The following is a 23638-nucleotide window of genomic DNA, read 5'->3' as shown; positions in this document are numbered from 1 at the left end:
CAACTCCATCTTTGGATAAACTGGGTATCAGTGGGATGAATCAAGAAACAGGAAGATATTTTGACCTCAAATGGGAGATCAGGACAGTGTGAACAGTGGGAGGTTAGGATCAGCGACCATCAGAGCATCAAGAAAAACTGGAATAGAAAGGCGCTGGGCTTCACCTTTGCTGGGTTTCTCTGAGGCTCAATGCCTGCATAGGTAAAGTGGAGCAAGCAGTAGCCAGGGTTGCCATGCGCTCACAGATTCCAAGTCTACAAAAGTATAACAAATGCAAAAGGAGTCTGGGAAACTCAAGACACACTGTAACTAAAATATCATTTGTCATACAGTTTTCATTCTGTAGGAATCATAGGACATCATGTTGTTTCTTGTCCTTCCAAATAGCTCTTCATTCCAGTTTATGAAGAGCTGCTCAGACTCCAAATTCAATAGCACAGGCACCAACAGGACAGCTAGTGGGTAACTGTCCCAGACACTGCTTTTAATTTACAATAATGTATCAAAAACCATCTAAGACCAGCTTAGTGAAAATGCCATCACAGGGGAAGAAAGCCCTAGCCAACCAGATCCATAAAACACTGAAGTTCAATGAAAGAAATTTTCAAAATGGGGACTGTGCTTGCTCCAGATGCACAAGGCAAAAATGAAACCTGGTGAATTGTATCATGGCTGACAGAGGTTTTATTATCTTCGATTGATTGGTCAGGAGTTTTGACAGCATGGCACTTTTTATGACCTCTGAAGACCAGGAGTGCTTAACACACTAGGGCTCTGCTACAATAGGACATGTACTCTCTTCCACGGAGACTCTGAACAGTTTTTTCAAGATGTTCTGGACAGTGCATGTGATGCTTGTTTTAGTTTCAAGCTAAGCTTGCTCACTGTGGTTTTTATAATACAGGTCATTTTGACTCATTTATTGCAGCTCATACAGCTCTAGCTGTCTCTAAGCTATGGGGAGACAATGCAACCCTGAGGGTCTTTGGTACCTACCTCTAAGGTTGCCCACTAGATGACACCAGATGGAAATTCTTAGGTAAGGATTCAGAAAATGCCAAGAAGTATGCATAACGAATAGAAGAATTGTACAGGCACTGATTGGCCTTCTCTCAAACTGTTCCAGGTGTTTCCTCTTGCCACACCCCTACTGGAATCAAAGGGAAGAGGTAGCACAATTCCAGCCAAAAGGAGGAACATGAGTAACCAGACCTACTAGCATCTCCTGCCCGCCCCAAATATCAGATGAGGGATGTCAATACTCGGTAGGATATAATCCAGTTATGAAAAAAAAATATGGAGAGTCTTCTGCACATCTGAGGGGCAAGGGCTCAGAGAATAACCTGTAGGAAGAAATATCTTTGACCATAAAAATTTAGAATCTAACAGAGAGATCTGCCTTCCAACATTTCCTTACTTAGGATGCTGCATGGTGACACAGGACTAGAGGTCAGTATTATGTACCCACAGAAATGCAAAGTCAAAGATCAAGTTCAATGTGTTCAAGATGGAATACACATGCTCTAAGCATTAGCATCCACTATATGAGGTCCTCAGTCCTCCCTCTGGGATGCCTAGCATGTAGTTCCTGCCTATCCCCCAAATTCTGTTGTTATTCACTAGGAACATCCATTACTTATATTCTTCCTTAGATGTTGGCCTGTCTCTATGAACAAGTTACCTGGAACTTCTGGGCTGTCTTTATGATGGCAGAGAAATGGCTACTGCCCCTAACCATCACTATGACCTAGGGCACCAGTACCAAGCCAGCAGACTGGCCTGAAGACAGATCCAGATGGTGAGCTAAGCAGGGGCATTCCAAGAAAACAGTGACTCAAACCTCCAGTCACACACTGTTACTAATTTTTTAAAAGACCTCTCATATAAAGGGCAACTTTAATACCATAGTTATCTCTTGGAGACAATTCTATGTAATAAAAAGTGGAACTGAAGAAGACCTAAGAGTCCCAAAAGCATTCACAGCAGCCATTACTCCCAGTTTCTTCTAGGTCTCAATTGCTCATGGGACATGCGGGTGTACATAGCCTAAGGAGTCATTGTGCATAGAATCTTTTATCACATTTATAATGGCTCAGAGTTCAGCTTACCATTTAGCAGAAGGTAGGAACCTAAGTCTATCAGCTCATTGCCTACCTTGCAAGTGTCTCCCATAGTGATTGGATGGGAGAATGTTCGAATTGAGATTTTTTTTCTAATTAAGTGGAAAATAACATGAGATAGAAATTTAAAGAAATTACTTAATGTGGAGTGTTGAAATTAATAATGTTCCTCCTCAAGTTAACAAATAGCTAAAAGAAATTCAAGGGTGGGTGAAGAAATTCATAATCAAAGAGGTAAGTTCATTCTCTCAAGAGACATGAACCTAGTTCAAAGCAGGTGAAAAAACAAAAACACAAAACCCAGAAGGATTAAAAAGAGAGGAAGCCCACTAGTTAGAATATTGCTAATGACCAAGAATGAAGGAACAAAGAACTCTTTCCAGAATAACTGAGGGACAGGACTGCCTGCCAGCACGATCACTGGGAACCAGAAGGTGCTTTTTTAAAAACAACTGAACAGCTCTTTGTGTGAAGTCAACAATCTAAACAGGCTCAGCAGTACAGAACACAAACTGGCCAGGCATTTACTCTTACTGTCACCTATGAGCACCATCTGTACCTTGAAAACACTTGACCCTCTTTAAAACCAAACTATTCACATGACAGTAAATGGACATCACCGTATTTGCTCAGTTTGAGAAATTTTTCTTCCTCACAGACCATCCATCGCAGCTTGATATTTAGCTAACAAAGATGAAAGGAGTGATGAATTAGGAAGAGGAGAAGTGGAGTCCAGGCCCATCATGATTCTGCCATATAGAACTTCTCTGCTGTTAGGGGAGGAGCCTTAAAAATGGATGGACTCAGATACATAAGATGTGGTCAGAACAAGCCCCGCCACTGCCTGCTAAAGGAGTATGGGCATACAGTGCCCACCATTAGCAAGTGAGGTGCTTAGCTTGGGAGGAAGGGGTGTACCCTCAAGGCATAAGAGGTGGTAGGTTTTGCTTAAGGCCACATCCCCATTGCAGTTCATGTGTCTAAGGGATGAGTCCTGTCACTTCGATTCTTGATTAAGATCAGAAAAATGACAACTTGCAGATCTAACATGAAGAAAATCAACTGGAAAAACTTCAACTTCCAAGAAGCAAAGCTGAAAGCTGGGTGTATGCCAACCTCTGACTGTCATTTGAAAGGTGAACTCATTCACCACATCCCACGCCCTTGGAGGTGATGCCCCCTTCCAAACAGTTAAACAGAAAGTGCTACGCTATGGCTTTCCTGAGGTTGGTGTGAACACTGATGATATGTTATGATCCTACACACCTCAGTTTCTCAAGTGAAGCTGCCTGGATTAACTGTGAGAACAAGCACTCTTGCACAGATGATTCCATTTCTTTAGTAGCTGAAACCATATTTCTCTGCCAGTTCTCCACAGGACTTGGCTACCTCTTACCTTCACAGTAGGCAGAGTTGCCCTGGACAGAGATGTATCCGTTCTTGCACTCACAAGTTGCTTTTGTATTCCAATTTTTACATTCCGAGTTTTCTCCACACTTGGGTGCTTCCGCACAGAAGTTATGACCTATGGGACAGAAAGAGTGCTTTATGTCAGGAAATGACAGGGAAGGAGGGCTTCCAGGCCATAAGGCATGCAGTAATGTGTGTGCTGTGAGGGTTCACAGAAATAGACCTTGGCAATGTGCAAGATTACGCTGAGTAGCAGCAATCAGGCCGAAAGGGGAAAGTCTGAACTGTCCTGTGTGGGAGCGTGTTTCCTGACACTCCTGACACTGCCTGACTTGATAAGATCCTTCCTGCCTGGGAGTCAAAGCCATGGCAATCTGAGCGGTCCCCATGGTTCTTACATGGCTAGCATTTGTGTGAGTATCTTAATAGACAATTTACGGTGTATAGAAAAGGAAGCATGACAAACATACGGGTATAGATGATACAATTAATCTAAAGTAAATGTTACCAGTATATATCCACTCTTTCCTCCAGGGTTCACTAGTTTGTACATAGTTATGATCTTTTCATACATTGGTGCCTATTTCTGAACACATATTTAGTTTTGCTCAACTTCAGGCTCGCACAAGTGCCATCATACTGTGCATGTATGTCATTGTTGATATCTTTATTCATATTAATATACCCAACCATGCTTATGAGTATTCATTTGTCAGTGCTGTATAGTATTTCATATTTTACATTTATGTACTTTACTAAAAAATCACTATTGGAAAACACAGCAGGCTCGGCAGCCTGATTCACTCTGTGTAATTTCTGTCTTGCTGACAATGATAGTATGGAGGGGGGTATCAAGATGGTGGCAGCTATCTGAGGGGCAAAGGACCTGAAATGCCGGAACTGTGAGTGAAGGAGCTACTGAACCTAGAAGAGAGTTATCTAGGCTTCTAGGAAGAAAGAGACTAACCATGAACTAAGTCCATCTAGAATCAGGTCACCGGCAGACTCCTCTGGGCACTTGATCCCTAGGCACTTCCCCGTATCCTATTCCCTATTCCCTCTTTGGAGGAGGCAGGAGGCAACTAGAAGAATCTGCCACAGACCACACCGCCCATACCCTAGCCCCAGCCACAGCTGCGGCCCCAACAAAAGAAAACCCAGCTCAGGAACTGGGTCTGAGAATACCCAACCCTTCCTAGCACTCCCCCGAGAATGTTGCAATAAGCCTGTCCTGGACAAGCCGAAGGATAGAGAAGCGCCCTGCGGGTTCTGCCACAGACTACAGTGCGCGGGCTCCAGTACAGCTGGCTGCCCCTAGCAAACAGATCCCAGTTCGGGATCTGACACTGAGGTCACTCGACCCTTCCTGACACTCTCCCGGAACCAACCGCAATAAGGTCTAGCAACATGCTCTAGCACCAGTGGCTCCTGGCAGTGAAACCCCGGTTCTTGATCTAAGACTGAGGACACTCAACCCTACCAGATACTCCCCTGGAACCGGCCACCATAAGCTCTAGCACAGGGCAGCTTCTGGCAGAGATACCTGGGCCTGGGATCTGGAACTGAGGACACTCGACTCAACCCTTTCCAGTATTCCCCTGGGTCCAGCATCCATAAGCCTTCCCTGGCAGAGGGGAAGGGCAGAGAGGTATCCTGTGGATTCCACCACAGACCACAGCTCCTGGGCCCCAGCCTCGGGATCTGGGGCAGAGGAAATTAAGTCCCCACTCCCCCCACCCACGCCTACCCCAGCACTTCCCTAGGTGGAAGTGAAGGATACAGAAGGAGCCTGCAGAGTCTGCCACAGCCCACACTGCCCAGGCCCCAGCACGGGCTGCGCCCAGCACAGCACACAGTGCAGGTGGACACCAAGACCTGCTGCTCCAGCACCACTGAGCTGACGGCTAGCCTACACCCTCATTTGCCCCAGCAGGATCAAATCGGACAGTAGAGAGCAAGGGGAACCCCTGTGCTTTCCAACTGGTCCTGCAAGGGAGTAAGGGTGCCTTTAAGGAAGTGTTTGCAGAGCCCCAGATCCAGAGCTTGTCTACGCAAGCCACCAGACAACAGATCCCTACCACCCATACCCCTAGTGTGGGCATCATAGGGATTCTTGGGACAGTGATCCCAACACTGAAGTCTGCTCTGAAGGGCTACCAATTCCAGGCAAACAATTCCTGGATCCTAGACAGAGCTGCATACCAGTGGACTGTAGGCCACTGAGATAGTCAGGGAATCTGCACATGCACACTGCACCCACTAAATGTGCCTGCAACATGTTTAGTGTCACGTTAGCGACAGTGTCACGTTCCTCACTTAGGTAAAGCTGAAACCACAACACACATTCCCAAACCAGTGAAGCTCTCCCGTCTTCCTGAAAAACAGTCCAGAAAACAGAAAGAGATGGTCCTAGCCTGAAGTACAGACTCCAGGAACAAACAGTGAGGGTTACAGATAAGCAGATGGCCAGAGGCCGACATAAGAACACACCCAACAAAAATCAGGACATCATGGCTTCACCAGAAACCCCCCCAAGTCAATGGACACTTCAATTCACTAGATACACAAGAAAACGGCTTTAAAACTATGCTTTTCCAGCTATTAGAGGCTCATAAAGAGGAAATGAACAAATCTCTCAAAGAAATGGCTACCCAAATTGAGGCAAACAAAGAGGAAATGAACTAGGCTCTAAAAGAAATAACCATACAAATGGAGGAAAATAAAGAAGGAATGAACAAAGCTCTCAAAGAAATACAGGCAAATACAGCCAAACAAGTAGAGGCACAATTAGCGACATACAGAGAGGAAACAAACAAAAAAACAGACGCCATCATTGAAAAGCAGGACTCCACATTCAAACAGATGAAGGAAATGATGTAAGACATGAAAACAGAATTAGAATCAATAAAAAATACACAAACAGAGAAAAACCTGGAGCTGGAGAACATAGAGAAAAGAGGAACTACAAAGGTAAGCATCAGGGCTGGAGAGCTGGCTTTGCGGTTAAGAGCACTAATTGTTCTTCAAGAGGACCTGGGTTCAATTCCCAGCACCCATATTGTAGTTCACAACTGTCTGTAACTCCAAAATCTGACACCCCCACACAGACATACATGCAGGCAAAACACCAATGCACATAAAAAAAAATTAAAAACCAAAGGTAAGCATCACCAACAATACAAGAGATGGAAGAAAGAATCTCAGGTGCTGAAGATACACTTGCAGAAATTGATACATCTCTCAAAGAAAAAATAAAATCAAAAAAGTTTCAAACACAAAACACCCAAGAAATCAAGGACACCATGAAAAAACAAAATCTAAGAATAATAGGAGTATGAAAAAGAAGACATCAGGCTCCAAGGTACAGAAAATATTTTCAAGAAAATCAGAGAAGAAAATTTTCCCAACTTAAAGAAAGAGATGTCCATAAACATACAAGAGACCTATAGAACACCAAATAGACTAGACCAGAAAAAAAATTCTTCACATCACATCATAGTCAAAACATTAAACATACAGAACAAAGAAAAAATATTAAAAGCAGCAAGGGAAAAAGGCCAAGTAACATATGAAGGTAGACCTATCAGAATCATACCAGACTTCTCAACAGAAACTATGAAAGCCAGAGGGGCCTGGGCAGAATTCATGCAGACCTTAAGGGACCACAGATGCCAACCCAGACTACTATACCCAGCAAAACTTTTAATCAACCTTGACAGAGTATTCAAAACATTCCATGACAAAACAAATTTAAACAATATCTATACAGTAACCCAGCCCTACAGAAGTTACTAGAAGGGAAATTCCAACCGAATGAAAACAACTACATCCAAGGAAACATAGGACATAGATAACTACACAACAAAAAAATCAAAAGAATACAAGCAATGAAACACAGCAACACCACCAACCCTACATAGAAGAAAAGTAACATTCATTGGTCACTAGTATCTATCAACATCAACGGACTCAACTCTCCAATAAAAAGACACAGACTAACAGAATGGTTGCGAAAACAGGATCCAACATGCTGTTGCATCCAAAAAACACACCTGTGCAACAAAGATAAACACTACCTCAGAGCAAAGGGCTGGAAAAATGTTTTTCAAGCAAATGGACCCAGAAAACGAGTTATCCTAATATCTAAAAAAATAGACTTTCAACCAAAATTAATCAAAAAAAGATAAAGAGGCCACTACATTCTCATCAAAGGAAAAGTCCACCAAGAGGACCTCAAAATTCTGAACATCTATGCCCCAAATACAAGAGCACCTACATTCATAAATGAAACATTATTAAAGCTTAAATCACACATTGATCCCAATACCTTAATTGTGGGAGACTTCAACACCCCACTCTCACTAAGGGACAGATCAACTAGACAGAAACCAAAAAGGAAAATAAAGGCACTTACAGAGTCCCTAAATCAATTGGACGTAATAGACATCTGTAGGTCTTTTCACCCAAACTCAAAAAAGTATAACTTCTTTTCAGCACCTCATGGAACCTTCTCCAAAATAGACCATATAGTTGGTCACAAAGCAAGCTTCACCAGATACAAGAAGATTGAAACAATCCCCTGTATTCTATCCGACCACAATGGACTAAAGCTGGACCTCAACAACAATGGAAATAAAAAAAAGCCTACGTGCACATGGAAACTGAACAACTTGATACTCATTGACAGCTGGGTTAAGGAAGAAATAAAGAAGAAAATTAAAGACTTCCTAGAATTCAATGAAAATAAAGGTACAAGACACCCAAATTTATGGGACACATTGAAAGCAGTGCTCAGAGGAAAATTCACAGTACTAAGTGCCTTCAAGAAGAAATTTGTAACATCACATACAAGCAACTTAATGGCCCAACTGAAAACCCTAGGAAAAAAAAAGAAGCAGATACACCCAGGAGGAGAAGACGGCTGGAAATAATCAAACTCAGGGCTGAAATCAATCATTTAGAAACAAATAAAACTATTCAAAAAATCAATGAAACAAAAAGCTGGTTCTTTGAGAAAATCAACAAGATAGATAAGACAAACCCTTAGCCAAACTTACTAAATGGCAGAGAGAATCTATCCAAATCAGTAAAATCAGAAATGAAAAGGAGGATATAACTACAGACACTGAGGAAATCCAAACAATCATTAGGTCATACTACGAAAGCCTACATGCCACAAAATTTGAAAATCTAAAAGAAATGGACAATCTTCTTCATAGATGCCATCTATCAAAATTAAGTCAAGATCAGGTAGAAAGACTGAATAGCCCTATATCCCCCAAGGAAATTGAAGCAGTCATCAACAGTCTCCCCTCCAAAAAAAGCCCTGTGCCAGATGGTTTCAGTGCAGAATTCTACCAGACCTTCAAAGAAGTGCTAACTCCAATTCTCTCCAAACTATTCCACAAAATAGAAACAGAAAGAACATTACCAAACTCATTCTATAAAGCCACAGTCACCTTGATACATAAACCACACAAAGACACAACAAAAAAGAGAACTTCAGACTTTTCTCTCTTATGAACATGGATGTAAAAATACTCAATAAAATACTGGCAAACTGAATCCAAGAACACATGAAAGATATCATCCACCATGACCAAGTACACTTCATCCCAGGCATGCAAGGGTGGTTCAATATACAGAAATCCATCAATGTAATCCACCATATAAACAAACTAAAGGATAAAAACCACATGGTCATCTCTCTAGATGCTGAAAAAGCATTTGACAAAATCCAACACCATTCATGTTTAAAGTCTTACAGAGATCAGGGATATAAGGCACATACCTAAACATAGTAAAGGCAATATACAGAAAGCCTATAACCAACATCAAACTCAACAGAGAGAAACTTAAAGCAAACCCATTGAAATCAGGGACAAGGCAAGGCTGTCCACTCTCCCCATATCTCTTCAACATAGTACTTGAAGTCCTAGCTAGAGCAATAAGACAAGTAAGGGAGATGGAGATCAAGGGGATACAAATCGGAAAGGAAGAAGTCAAAGTTTCACTATTCACAAATGATATGAAAGTATACTGAGTGACCCCAAAAACTCAACCAGAGAACTCCTTTAGCTGATAAACATCTTCAGCAAAGTGGCTGGATATAAAATTAACTCAAAAAAAAATAAAAATAAAAAAATAAAAAAAGAAGCCCTCCGGTATACCAAAGACAAAGGAGCCGAGAAAGAAATTAGGGAAACAACACCTTTCACAATAGCCACTAATAATATAAAGTGCCTTGGGGTGACTCTAACCAAACAAGTAAAAGACCTGTTTGAGAAAAACTTCAAGTCTCTGAAGAAAGAAATTGAAGAAGATATCAGAAGATGGAAAGATTTCCCATGCTCATGGATCAGTAGGATTAACATAGTGGAAATGACCATCCTGCCAAAAGCAATATACAGATTCAATGCAATTCCCATCAAAATACCAACACAATTCTTTGTAGTCATTGAGAGAAAATTTATCAACTTTATATGGAGACATCTCCATCCTCGATCTCAAGCTGTACTACAGAACAATAGTAATAAAAACTGCATGGTACTGGCATAGAAGCAGAATAGTGGATCAATGGAAACGAATAGAAGACCCAGAAATAAATTCACACAACTATGGATACTTGATATTTGACAAAGAAGCCAAAACCATTCAATGGAAAAAAGTCAGCATCTTCAACAAAGGATGTATATATGCACAAAAATGAAAATAGATCCATATTTATCACCCTGCACAAAACTAAAGTCCAAGTGGATCAAAGACCTCAACATAAAACCCAACACATTAAATCGGTTAGAAGAAAAAGCAGGGAAGAGCCTAGAACTCATTGGCACAGGTGACAACTTCCTGAACAGAACACCAACAGCACAGGCTCTAAGAGCAACAATCAATAAATGGGACCTCATGAAACTTAAAAGCTTCTGTAAAGCAAAGGACACTGATGTCAAAATAAAACAAATGCCGACAGATTGGGAAATGATCTTCACCAACCCTTTATCTGACAGAGGGATGATATCCAGAATATATAAAGAACTAAAGAAGTTAAATGCAACCAATCAAGCAATCCAATTAAAAAAATGTGGTACAGAGCTAAACAGAATTCTCAGTAGAGGAATACAGAATGGCAGAAAAACATTTAAAAGAAATGCTCAATGTCCTTAGCCATCAGAGAGATACAAATCAAAACAACCCTCAGATTTTACTTGACACCCATCAGAATAGCTAAGATAAAAAAACTCAAATGACAACACATGCTGGAGAGGTTGTGGAGAAAGGGGAACCCTCCTCCATTGCTGGTAGGAATGTAAATTGTACAACCACTTTGGAAATCGATCTGGCACTTTCTCAGACAATTAGGGATAGTGCTTCCTCAAGACCCAGCTATAGCACTCCTAGGCATATATGCAAAAGACGCTCAAGTACACAACAAGGACATTTGCTCAATCATGAAATTTGCAGGCAAATGGTGAGACTTTAAAAAGATCATCCTGAATGAGGTATCCCAAAAGCAGAAAGACACATTACTCACTTATATAGACCTATAAGATAGAATAAACATACTGAAATACTAAAGAAAATAAACAAGAAAGAGGCCAGGGTTAGATGATCAATCCTCACTTAGAAAGACAAATGGGATGGACATTGGATGTAGAAGAAAACAAGCAATAGCCTCTGAAAGACTCTACCTAGCAGTGTATCAAAGCAGATACTGAGACTCATAACCAAACCTTTGGCAGAGTGCAGGGAATCATAAGAAAGAAGGGGTAGTTAATATGACTTGGAGAGGGCAGGATCTCCACGAGGACCAAATATATCTGGGCCCAGGGGTCTTTTATGAGACTGTTTCTCCAACCAAGGACCATGTATGGTTATAACCTAGAACCTCTGCTTAGATGTAGCCCATGGTAGCTCAGTATCCAAATGTGTTCCCTAGTAAGGAGAACAAGGACTATTTATGACATGAACTCAATGGCGGGCTCTTTGACCTCCACCTCCCCAAGGGAGGAGAGCCTTACTAGGCCACAGAGGAGGAATTTGCAGCCAGTCTTGAAGATACCTGTTAAACCAGGGTCAGATGAAAGGGGAGGAGGTCCTCCAGTATCAATGGACTTGGAAAGGGGCAGGAGGAGATAAGGGAGGGAGGGTGGGTTGGGAGGGAACAAGGGAGCAGGATACAGCTGGGATACAAAGTTAATAAACTGTAACTAATATTTTAAAAAAATAAAAAAATCAATATTGGAATTATTTGTATGTTTTTAAATATAAATGGCTGCTAAAATATTAATGAATATACCCTATGACATGGGTTTTAAACACAATTTTGACAACAAATGGAAATTGTTCTGCCTGGCACTTCTTCCAGAATCTGTACCATCCCTCGTAAGATAGTTATTTTACTTCCTCGAGTACCTACTAGAAATCTCTTTAGCAAACATTCTCACATAGTTTTGAACTTTATTTTAACTTATTTCAAATATTTAACCTGGGTGTCATGAACTGTACATTGTATTCCAAGCACATGGGAGGCTGAGACAGAGGATTACAAGTTCAACACCAAACTTGAATAGACAGCAAGACTGCCTCAATAAATCAATAATAAAGCTACTCTTATATTTAAAAAATAATTCTACTCTGTAAAGGTATTTGATCTCAGCATTTTAAGATACGATTTTGTTTTACAGTTTTCATATTGTCGTTGTTAGTTAGTTGTTAATTTAATAACCATTCCTTCCTATGCAGTTACTCTTCTGTCAATAAAGATTTTGAACCTTTATCTAGCTGTTTAGTTGGTGACTAGAAGATTTCCTTAGCTTGGTTTGATTTTCTATCTTTCTTCCTTTCTTTTTTGATTTATTTTTTATTTATTTTATTTTATTTAGTTAGTTAGTTAGTTAGTTAGTTAGTTAGTTTTGGTTTTTTGTTTTTTGAGACAGGGTTTCTTTGTTTAGCCTTGGCTGTCCTGGAACTTGCTCTGTAGACCAAGTTGGCCTTGAACTCACAGAGCTCTGCCTGCCTCTGCCTCCTGAGTGTTGGGACTAAAGGAGTACACCACCACCTCTTAACTTTTGTTGGATTTTCTAGTATTACCATTCTCTTCAGTGTTTCTTTTCAGAATGCTACTGGGTCACATGGCAGGCTCTCTCCTTTGATTCTTTGCCTTACTGTCATGTGATCTATAGCTTTTTGTTGTTGTTGTTCTTTTTTTGCTAAATTCCAGTGAATTCCTTATGTAACTTTCAGCTCATCAATTCTTTCTTGGCCTGTGACCCATTCTACCTCAGTCTCTCATATCATTTTAAAATTTTCTCATATATTTACTCTATAATTTAATTTTAATCTGCTTGGTCAATTTTACAGTCCCTCATCTTTTAATTCTTTAAACAAATATTTATGTTTTCACTACCATCCAGCTGTGCATGTGATTTTGCAGTCTGTTGTTTATCCTGAGCAGCACTGATGCTGGCTTATTTTCTTTTATTTTATTGTACATCATTCATTCTTGAGGTCACCTTGTTTGAAATTGATTATGTAGGAAATAATACTGGCTTGGGTTTTAGTATTTGTGTTACCTTCTTTCAGGTGGCTGAAAGAATTACCAACTTTAGATCACTTTAAACTGTACCTTGACCTTGGGGTGAAAATGAGCCACACAGATAGGACACCATCTAGCCCTAAGCTTTCTGGTATGCCACCTTTCCTCCTGTAGACCCCAATCTAGGACACTAGACTGACAAGCAAACCTTTTCTTAGGGGTTTTCTTTTTGCCCTTTGAGGGAATCACCCTTTGAGATTCTCACTCAAGCATCTCATGCTAGCACCAGGCTTTGTCCTGTCCATTAGAAGTCATGCAGAAAATCAACAGAGATCTTAGAAAAAAAAACAAAAACAAAATAAAAAACAAAAAAAGCTTGTTCTCAGGGAAAACACCAACTCCACAATGTTTCCTGATCTCAAGGGCATCACACTTCTTTAACATAACTGCTTTCTCTCTCTCTCTCTCTTTCGCTCTCTCTCACTTTCTCTCTCTCTTTCTCTCTCTCTTTATATCCCTTGCCCTCTATTTCAGGACTGCTAAATTAAAAACAATAACATGCTATACAGCATGTGGGGGTTGAACTAGGAGGCTGGGTTATATAAAAGTATAGGTCAAATGTGATAAGGTACATGACAGTACTTTATCACCTTTAAATCCGTACGTTTTGAGGATACTAATGATTATGCTACATCACATACAATCATCTCACAGGAAACAGCACCTAGGGTTCAAGAAATCTCATGCATAATTCAGTCTGCAGCTAATAAACACTACACATTGCCTTGCTTGCCTCAGTATATATAAAAAAAGATGACAGTAGTGATTTCAAATTCTTACTGAGACCCTCAGCAAGACAGGCAGTTACAGAGAGATCATGTCCTCTGACCCTCTCACACATGGAACAATTACCCCTTTGCATTTTGGCATATGGATTATGGAAACTACAAACTATGCAAATATCGTGACTAGGTAAAACTACATTTTAATTCCTTTTAATGAGAATATTCTAGAACTGTTATTCTTCAAAAAATTAAATCAATACCATTTAGCCTAGAAGGTAGTACTATTTACTAAGTAATAAAAATAAGATTCTTGCACCTATAATATGCCTGACATCTCTGTAAATGTTTTAAATAAGAAAGATTGCATTACTGACATGTTGTTGAAGACTTTGAAGAGCCAAATTAACATAAAATACTTGAAACCATTCCTGATATATATTAAAGAAGTTGGTAATTGGTACCCTTTCAATTGGTGATGTTGATAGTGGAGGATGATGATTATAGTGATGGGGATGTTAACAGAGATAATGATGGTGGTGGTGGTAATGATGGGGATGATGATGGTGCTGGTGGTGATGATAGGGATGATGGTGAAGATAATGGTGGTGGTGGTGGTGGTGATGGTTATTTGGCCAACAGTGAGAGAAAGAGTTCAAAATAATACCACTGTTACCTCAACTGCAAGATATGAAAAAAAAAGAAAGAAAGAAAGAAAGAAAGAAAGAAAGAAAGAAAGAAAGAAAGAAAGAAAGAAAGAAAGAAAAACTCAAACTCAGACACACAAAAGGAAACTAGAGGATGGATGGATGATGCAGTCACTTTTTTTTCAGTTTTTAAAATTTTATTTATATTTTATTAATTACAGTTTATTCACTTTATATCCCAGCTGTAGCCCCCTCCCTCATCCCCTTCCAATCCCATCCACCCTTCCTCTTCTCCACCCATGCCTCTGCCCCAGTCCACCAATAGGGGAGGTCCTCCTCCTCTTCCTTCTGATCCTAGTTTATCAGGTCTCATCAGGAGTGGCTGCATTGCCCTCCTCTGTGGCCTGGTAAGGCTGCACCAGATGGAGGCGTTTTTATTCCATGTTGTCAAAAGGAATCTGCTCCAATATGCTATTAATAGCTTCGAGTATACACACCATTAGTGCTTTGTTCTGGATTATCTCTTCAGCCCAAGTACACCTGGAAGACCACAGAGTTGATACCAGCAGACACTAACTAGATTTACTATTCTATGACATGTCTGAGCCCAGGAAATGAAAAATGAGTGAGTAGAAACACAATTAGAGAGGCACAGAAGCAAGTCTCAGAAATGTGGCTGGCCGCCTGACCAGAGTCCTGAGACTGAACTCCAGAATGGCTGACTGTTGTGTCCCCTTTCCTATAAACCCAACTGAGTGGAGCTGAGACGAAAGGCAGTTTGTTTTTAGGGTGTTAACTCTGCCTTCTCAGATCACCATCTCTCTGAATGAGGTGCAATATAAGGATTCAGTTTCTCTCCCTGCCTTGGTATGGGTGACAACAGGATGCAAAAAGGCTAGTGTTCCTCTTACATGGCTGATATGCGCACACACTGGGAAACCAGGTCAGGACCAGCTAACTGCAACACTTATGGATATATATGATATATAGATATAGTAATATATAAATTATCCTCCGTGATGGTAAAAGCTAATGAAAGGTCAGAAGGACATTAGAGAGTAGATTCAAAGCGCCAGTGACACCAACTAGACACCAGTCACACTCACTAGGACCCACCAAACAGTAGCTGCCCCAACCAAAGAAAGAACATGGGTTTAACCCTCAAAAATCTGGAAACTGGCACCCGTGGATGCTTCTGGCAGGACATAAAAGATTCACACTGGCCCTCCTCCATTACAGGTGAGAATGTAAACTTGTATAGCCACTTTGGAAATCAATCTGGCACTTTCTCAGAAAATTAGGAATAGTGCTACCCCAAGATGCAGCTATACCACTCTTAGGCATATATCTGAAAGATGTTCAACTATACAACAAGGACATTTGCTCAACTATGTTCATAACAGCTTTATTCATAATAGCCAGAATCTGGAAACAACCCAGATGTCCCTCAGCTGAAATATTGATACAGAAATTGTGGTACATTTATACAATGGAATACAACTCAGCAATTAAAAACAAGGAAATCATGAAATTTGCAGGCAAATGTTGGGAGCTAGAAAAGATCATCCTGAGTGAGGTATTCCAGAAGCAGAAAGACACACATGGTATATGCTCACTCATGAGTAGATATTAGACATATAATATAGGATAAACATACTAAAATCTGTACACCTAAAGAAGCTAAGCAAGGAGGAGGAGCCTGGGTAAGATACCTAATCCTCATTCAGAAAGGCAAATGGGATAGACATCGGAAGAGGAAGAAAACAGGGAACAGAGCCAAAATATCTGGGACCAGGGGTGCCTGCAGAGACTGATGTATCAACCAAGGACTGTGCATGAAGAGGAACTAGACCCCCTGTTCAGATGTAGCCCATGGACAGCTCAGTCTCCATGTGGGTTCCCTTGTAAGGGGAGCAGGAGCAGTCAATGGCATGAACTCAGTTGCCTGCTCTTTGATCACTTCCCCATGGTGAGGTGACCTTACTAGGCCACAAAAAAAAAAAAGGATCCAGACATTTCTCATGAGACCTGGTAGGCTAGGTTCAGATAGTAGGAGAGAAAGACCCCCTCTATCTGTAGACTAGGAGAGGGACATGGGGGGAGGGTAGAACCAGGAAGAGATGAGGGAGGGGTCTATAACTGGGATACAAAGTGAATAAATTGTAAATAATAATAATAATAAAAAGAAAAAAATGAAAAAAGCAAAAAAAAAAAAAAAAAAGATCCACACTGATCATTACAACTAAAAGAAACTGATGTTTTGCAGCCTAGCAGGAAGTTTCAGGCATTGTGGTTCTCTCTGCCAGAGGAAGTGCCTGAACCTGACTTCTTAAGTTAGAACTCATCGGGTTCCCCACCACCGTGATGCTTAAACCAAAGTTGCATGTTGCATGTTCACCTCTTAACACATGTACCCTGTCTGGTTTCTTTATGTCTCCTTCTTTCCACTAACTGAATACAACACCTAAAATAAAACCCTTCAAATAGTATGAACATGTATGAAAACATCATTTTAACCTTCACAGAATGACATATATCATCCTTCGCCCCTTCCCTACCTTCAAAATTTTGCAAGGGTTTTCATTTAAGAACAAAATCCTTAACACCATCTTTTCTCCATTCTTTTAACTCTTCTAATATTTTTTAAATATTATTTGTTGTTACTGTTAACCATTTCCTTTTTTAAAGCATGCCCCTTATATCCTAGGCTAGCCTCCTGTAGCTGAGAATGATCCCAAGTACCGGGATTACAGCATGACACTCAGTCTGTGCAGTGCTGGGAATTGAACCAGGAGCTTTCTATGTTTGAGGCAAGCTCTCTACCAACTGAGCTACCACCCTCACCGCTCCTCTAGTATTCTAATTTTTTTTCTGATTCAAGGCCTTTGCAAACCTACTCTCCCAGACATAATAACCCAGCCTTCAAATTAAAGTTAATTACATTCAACTCATTGGGTAATAGTGTATCTTGGTCAAAGAGGGCAGTATTTCAGTTAGACAAAAAGTAAATTATGACCCTGTAATACACAGCATGAGGTTTATTGATGGTAATAACATATGCTAGAAAATTCCTGTAAATGTTCATCTAAAAGTTCCCACTGAGCACACAAAAAATATTGAGTAAGATGGTTAATATGTGAGAACATTGATACATTAATTAGATTGATTTAATCATTTCATTTTATATATATATATATGTCAAAACATCATGTTGTAAATCTAAGCATGCACAGATTTTTTTTTGTCAACCCTACCTGAACAAAGCTCAATAATAGATTTTTAAAAAGAAACAACAATAAATCAATTTCTCCCCACTTCACATTCAGAAAAACATTTCTTATTTTCCAAGTCTAAATTAAACACCATTATTCTCTCACACGATGCTGTGACTTTGTTTGTAGCAGTTATCGCAATGACTAATTATGGGACTATTATTTTTTTTATTAGTAGATGTTTATCTCCCCACTAGAAGCTCACCTCAGTGAGGAAAAGGACCATGTAAGTGTGTCTGCCTTCTGATTGAGACAGTAGCCTGGTGCATTGCAGGCATTCAGCTGACATTTATTTAGTTACTCGCTAATCCTCACTGTCTTCTCATGCTAGAATTAAAGGTGTTTTTAAGATGAAAAGACTGAGTCTGGAGAAGTTACCTGAATTCCCTATGAAGACTGAACTAGTAAGTCATGGAAGAAATAGACTTATAAACACAAATGTGACTCCTAGTTTTTCTCACCACCCATACAACAGGACAGCCATCATTTCTATTAGCAAAGGAAAATCAAGGAACACCAGCTCTGGCCTGGAGAAACAAGGACTCCAGAAACAAGGCACTGGCGTTTTCCAGTATGTGAAACACCTGCATCTTCCCAAAGAAACAAATCTTGTTTCTTACTTTAAGAGACACTCCATCCTTTTTCAGTGCCTGGAGACTCAACAGCAGAAGGAAAGTAACTTCAGCAGAATGGTGCTCATGGATGAAATACTAAGACGAGAAAGAACCTATCCAGAGACCTCAAGTGGGTGAAATGATCCAGTGCTCTGAGAAAGGCACACAACCTGCTGGAATGCAGCTTGAACTTTCACTCAGGACACAAAGCTAAGTTTAATTTCCAGCAAAGTGCCATTAATTCAGCCAACAAAAATAATAAGCATAAAGAATCTACTTAGGTCTTCTGCTTGGTGATGGAGGTGTCATAGGAACTCTATAGACCCAAACACAAAGAAGCAAATGCCCATGACGTGTTCAAAGAAAATAATGAGGAGACATAAATGCTGGGGGTGTCACACCTTTCTTACTGAGGCAAAGATCTGGACTTGTTCTGTGGCCTTGCATCTGCATTTCTGTAATAGAAACACTGGTATAAGCTAATCTGGTTTCTTTCAAACCCGTTTCCTTCATTAAAATGAAGCTCCCACAGTGCCACCGTCTAAATCTCTCTCTCTTCATAATTATGATAAAACCATTCATTTCTCTTGTTTCACCTCTGGCTTCTGCCAGCAATGATAGACAGCATCTGTGTGCTTTGTCTCGTGACTTTTCCTACAATAAAGACAGAACAGACTTGACCCCAGGTGGATGTAGCTTTGCTGTGAGAGCTAAAGGCTGACTGTTAAAACAATGGTTCTCAACCCTCCTAATGCTATGACCCTTCAGTACAATTCCTCATGTCGTGGTGACCTCAGCCATAAAATTATTTTGTTGTTTCTTCCTAACTATAATTTTCCTACTGTTGTGAATCATGATGTAATCACTATGTTTTCCAATGTTCTTACGTGAACCCTGTGAATGGGTCATTTCGACCCCAGAGTAATTGCAACCCACAGGTTGAGAACCACTGCCATAGAGGGAAGCACAGCTTGCCCCGGGTCTCCAACAACGCTCTCCTCCCCAGCAAGCTAAGCAGCTTATATTTGAGCTGTATACCTGGGCATTCAAAACACACACTCCAAACACTTCTACCCTACGTCAAATTTCAGGAAGTCTATACCACTCCAATTCCCAGCGACTTGCCCAACCTAGCAATTCACACAAAGAACAATGGCATGCTGGGCCATATGCCACAGAGGTAAAGTCTGCTCCATCCACCGATCATTTAAGACAGATGCTTTATGAGAACTGAATGACCTTAGGGCCCCACAACCAGAATATATATCACAAAAGAAACCAGAGCCCTGGGGGCTGAAAAGATCCCTTTATCCTGTGCCATCAGAACAGGACTGTCAAAAGAGACTGGGTTCCATGTCCTTGCAGGTTTTGGCTTAGGAAACACCCAGTTTTTTAGTTTACTGTCTTCTGGTACCCTAGTTTCCAGTCTTCCCTGTGGATCACTGGACCTTTTTATGGGAATGCCAGAGACCTTCACCCATTTGAGCACTGCCACGGGCACTGTCTTATTTACACAGTGCTGTATTTTAAATGCCTCTATCCAGAGCATAGCAGCTGCATTGCAGCCTTGCCTTCATGGTACATGTTAGCTCATGTTTGCGGGGTTTGTATCTGACCCATCTGTCAACATACAGAGAACATCTCCCTGCCATGAAAAACTTCTAATTCCTCTGTGTTCACAAAAGCCCACATTCTCATTAAATGCCTCTTTCCCAAATCTCTTTCACCTCTAATACCCTGAAGTCATTTCTCTAAGATCATTTCAATTATAAACCTACCTGAAATGATCAGGAAGAGTAGGAGTGAAATTCACATGATAGCAGGATTTTTTGGGAGGATTTAATTGAAGAGCATAAAATCTTAAATAGTACAAATAATCTCAGCTAATTTCAGTCCAGGCCAGATGACAAGGCAAGTGAGCATGAATTAAAATTACAGATAAACACATTTGGAACAGATGTCGGGAAGAACTTTCTTCCAACACCCAAAGTCATAAACATGAAGCGAAACCCTCCAAAGTCATTGGCGATGCTGAAGATACAATTAGAGCTGATTATGAGGGAAATAAAACTCCGAGGAGTGTGTTGAGGGTGCCAGGATGGGCCTAATGATTGGTGTGTTTTCCTGGAGCGGTCTTGAGAATGCACGGTCAAGATTATTAGCTTTTTTTATTTTCCAGCCTTAGACTAGGAGTACCGGAAATCCATGGGCAATATTTCCTGCTAAGAAATATTCAGTCCTTCATTCATTACCTTTTCCAGGAAGGAGCAAAGCTGCCACTCCACTGTCTGCTCTGCCTTTCCACCTACTGACCTTACACCCTAAATGGACAGGCCTCTGCTATGGCCATTACCTCAAAGCAATGAGAATAAACAAATTTCACAGGTGGCTCTGAGACATCAGGGAAAAAAGTTGCAGTGGTGGTCAGTCAGGGCAGGGTTGCTCTGGGTACTACACAGGTGACTGATACCTACAAGCACAGCAATAGCAAAGAGCCCCCAGCTATGCCCATTGTATTTGACCCCATTGCAAGTGTCTTCCTAAACTGTCATGTGGTTCTTTTCCTAGGTCCATCTTGACTGCACCAACAGCCTTGTGGATTGAGCTATCTGTTCAGTTGGTTCCCATCTTCCTTAAAGGTAGAGGGAATTGTCTGCAGTGTTGATACAACCAAAGATTTGAAAGAAGCAAGGCACCCAAGATCCTGGTCTGAATTCCATAATATGCTACTATGCTTACCTATAAGATCTCAAGAAAGAAAGAAAGAAAGAAAGAAAGAAAGAAAGAAAGAAAGAAAGAAAGAAAGAAAGAAAGAAAGAAAGAAAGAACCTCAATGTAAAACAAAGGTCTGTATCTTTCATCTTGATTAGTCAGTGAAGTAGCAGTAGACATACAAGAAGAAATATGTCACTAATTTAATAAAAAAAAATTTCATAGCCAAAGTAATGAGTTATAACTTGAAGACATAAGTTACAACTCAGAAAAATGGTTTTTTAAATATTATCATATTCTTGGAATATAGAGTATATTATCCAATGCTGAATATTATATCATTTAAAGTTGTAAATGTAAAAAATACAGAACATAATCAGAAGGTCAATTAAAAACAAGGAAATCATGAAATTTGCTGGTAAATAGTGGGATCTAAAAAAGATCATCCTGAATGCGGTATTCCAGAAGCAGAAAGACACACAGTATATACTCACTTATAAGTGGATATTAGGCATGTAATATAGGATAAACATACTAAAATCTGTACACCTAAAGAAGCTAAGCAAAAAGGAGGTCCCTGGGTAAGATGATCAGTCCTCACTCAGAAAGAAAAACGGGATAGACATTGGAAGAAGGAGAAAACAGGAAACAGAACAGGAGCCTACCACAGAGGTCCTCTGAAAGACTACCCAGCAGTGTATCAAAGCAGGTGCTGAGACTCATAGCCAAACTTTGGGCAGAGTGCAGGAAATCTTATGAAAGAAGAGGAAATAGTAAGACTTGGAGGGGACAGGAGCTTCACAAGGAGAGCAACAGAACCAAAATATCTGGGCACAGGGTCTTTTCTGAGACTGATACTACAACCAAGGACCATTAATGGATATAACCTAGAACCCCTGCTCAGATGTAGGCCATGGCAGCTCAGTATCCAAGTGGGTTCCCTAGTAATGGGAACAGGGACTGTCTCAGACATGAACTCAGTGGCTGGCTCTTTGATCACCTCCCCCTAATGGGAGAGCAGCCTAGCCAGGCCACAAAGGAGGACAATGCAGCCAGTCTTGATGAGATCTGATAGGCTAGGGTCAGATGGAAGGGGTGGAGGACCTCCCCTACCAGTGGCCTTAGAGAGGAGCATGGGGGGAGGAGACTACAGCTGAGATACAAAGTGAATAAACTGTAATTAACATAAAAAGTTAAAATTAAAAATAACATAATGAGAATGTCTGCTCTGTCCCTTGCATTAGATATGTTATATATAATCATAACATGTGATTGTTTAAAGTAATGTTATTTGTTAAGCTGGATATTGTTATGGTGATCAAATAAACAATGACCTGGAGATGGAGGGTAGTTCTCTCTAGTGCCCAGACTATGCCTCTTGGGTAAGACAGCCTAACAAATTCTTAACAAGAATTAATCTTGGGAAATGTCAAATTCCCAAAGCAGAAGAAAAGCTTTGACTCAAACTTCCAAGGAATGGCATCTCAGACAACATCCCTCATTATACAGACCTGACACTCCCAGTGAGAAAGAAAGGGTGAAAACACCCATTGTAAGCCCCTCTATGCAAGAAGATAGAGAATCCAGCCATTCGGGCTTCCATCATCAGTCACACTAGGGTGGCAGAAGGCATGTGGCAGTATCATCTCATCGCAGAGCCAACCCCAGAGATAACACATTTTATCTCATCAGATGTCAACATCTCTCTCTAAGTGCCAGAAAGAGATCTCAGTCCACAAACAAACAAGGTAGGCTTCCCATATGCAGGATAAAAGCTGCTTTAATATGGGGCTGGAGATAGGTCTCAGCAGTTGAGGGCACTGGCAGGACCCAGATTTGATTCCAAGCACAAGATGATGGCTCACAACTGTCTATAACTCCAGGTCTGATACCTTACTCTAACCTCTGCAGACAATCCATTTACATAGTACAGAGACATACATGCAGGCAAATGCTCCTGAACATAAAATAAATCTTTTATTTTAGTTACTTTTCATTGATACGGAATAGTTTCTGCTTTTTTTTTTTCTTTATGTTTTGAGGATGTGGGGTGAAAAAAACTGATTGGGGGTGGAGCTTAGATGAAGTCCCTGAAATCCATGGGCCCCTCTCCATCTAAGATCCCACCGAGAAAATACAAACATAAGGAAAAAGATGAAAAGCAGTGAATGACATGGCAGAATGCCTGTTTCTCGCAGAACTGTGTGAGATCATGATGACACCTCTAAATGAGCTTTTAAGGGAAAAATTGGAACTCAGAGAAATGGGGTGAGATTCACAGTGTACGTGGTTCAGGAACACAAATGCCGAGTTCATCTGGAAAAAATCATTTAAGTTGGAATGCTTTACGGGGAAGTCCTAGCCCCTATCCTGATGTTGGCCTTACACTTTGTGGTTGCATGATACCAACCAGGATCAAACATATGGAGAACTGAGTTCATGTTCTGGGGTGCTCAGCTCCTACCATGTAGAGGAGGAGATAATGACAGTGGGTAGTGCTATAAAGGCTCTTGGTCAAAAGCGATGCTTTGTTTTATCTCTGGAAC

At 40.6% G+C, this 23638-nt stretch overlaps 1 protein-coding gene across 3 annotated transcripts in view; it reads right to left on the bottom strand.

Annotated features, from left to right (window-relative positions):
• Nucleotides 1-23638, bottom strand: part of Nell1 (neural EGFL like 1) — a 951197-nt gene that overhangs the window by 650980 nt on the left and 276579 nt on the right. For 2 of the 3 annotated variants that reach the window (XM_060367220.1, XM_060367223.1), the window contains exon 12: nt 3517-3645. The exons of the other annotated variant lie outside the window; for it this stretch is intronic. In XM_060367220.1, the coding sequence (XP_060223203.1) occupies nt 3517-3645 (129 nt within the window). The remainder of the gene's footprint in view (nt 1-3516; nt 3646-23638) is intronic. 3 annotated transcript variants of the gene reach the window in all.

This window comes from Meriones unguiculatus, chromosome 14 (assembly GCF_030254825.1).
Source record: "Meriones unguiculatus strain TT.TT164.6M chromosome 14, Bangor_MerUng_6.1, whole genome shotgun sequence".
Lineage (NCBI taxonomy): Eukaryota > Metazoa > Chordata > Mammalia > Rodentia > Muridae > Meriones > Meriones unguiculatus.
The sequence above is the reverse complement of the archived record's forward strand: the minus strand, read 5'-3'. Positions and strand labels throughout refer to the sequence as shown.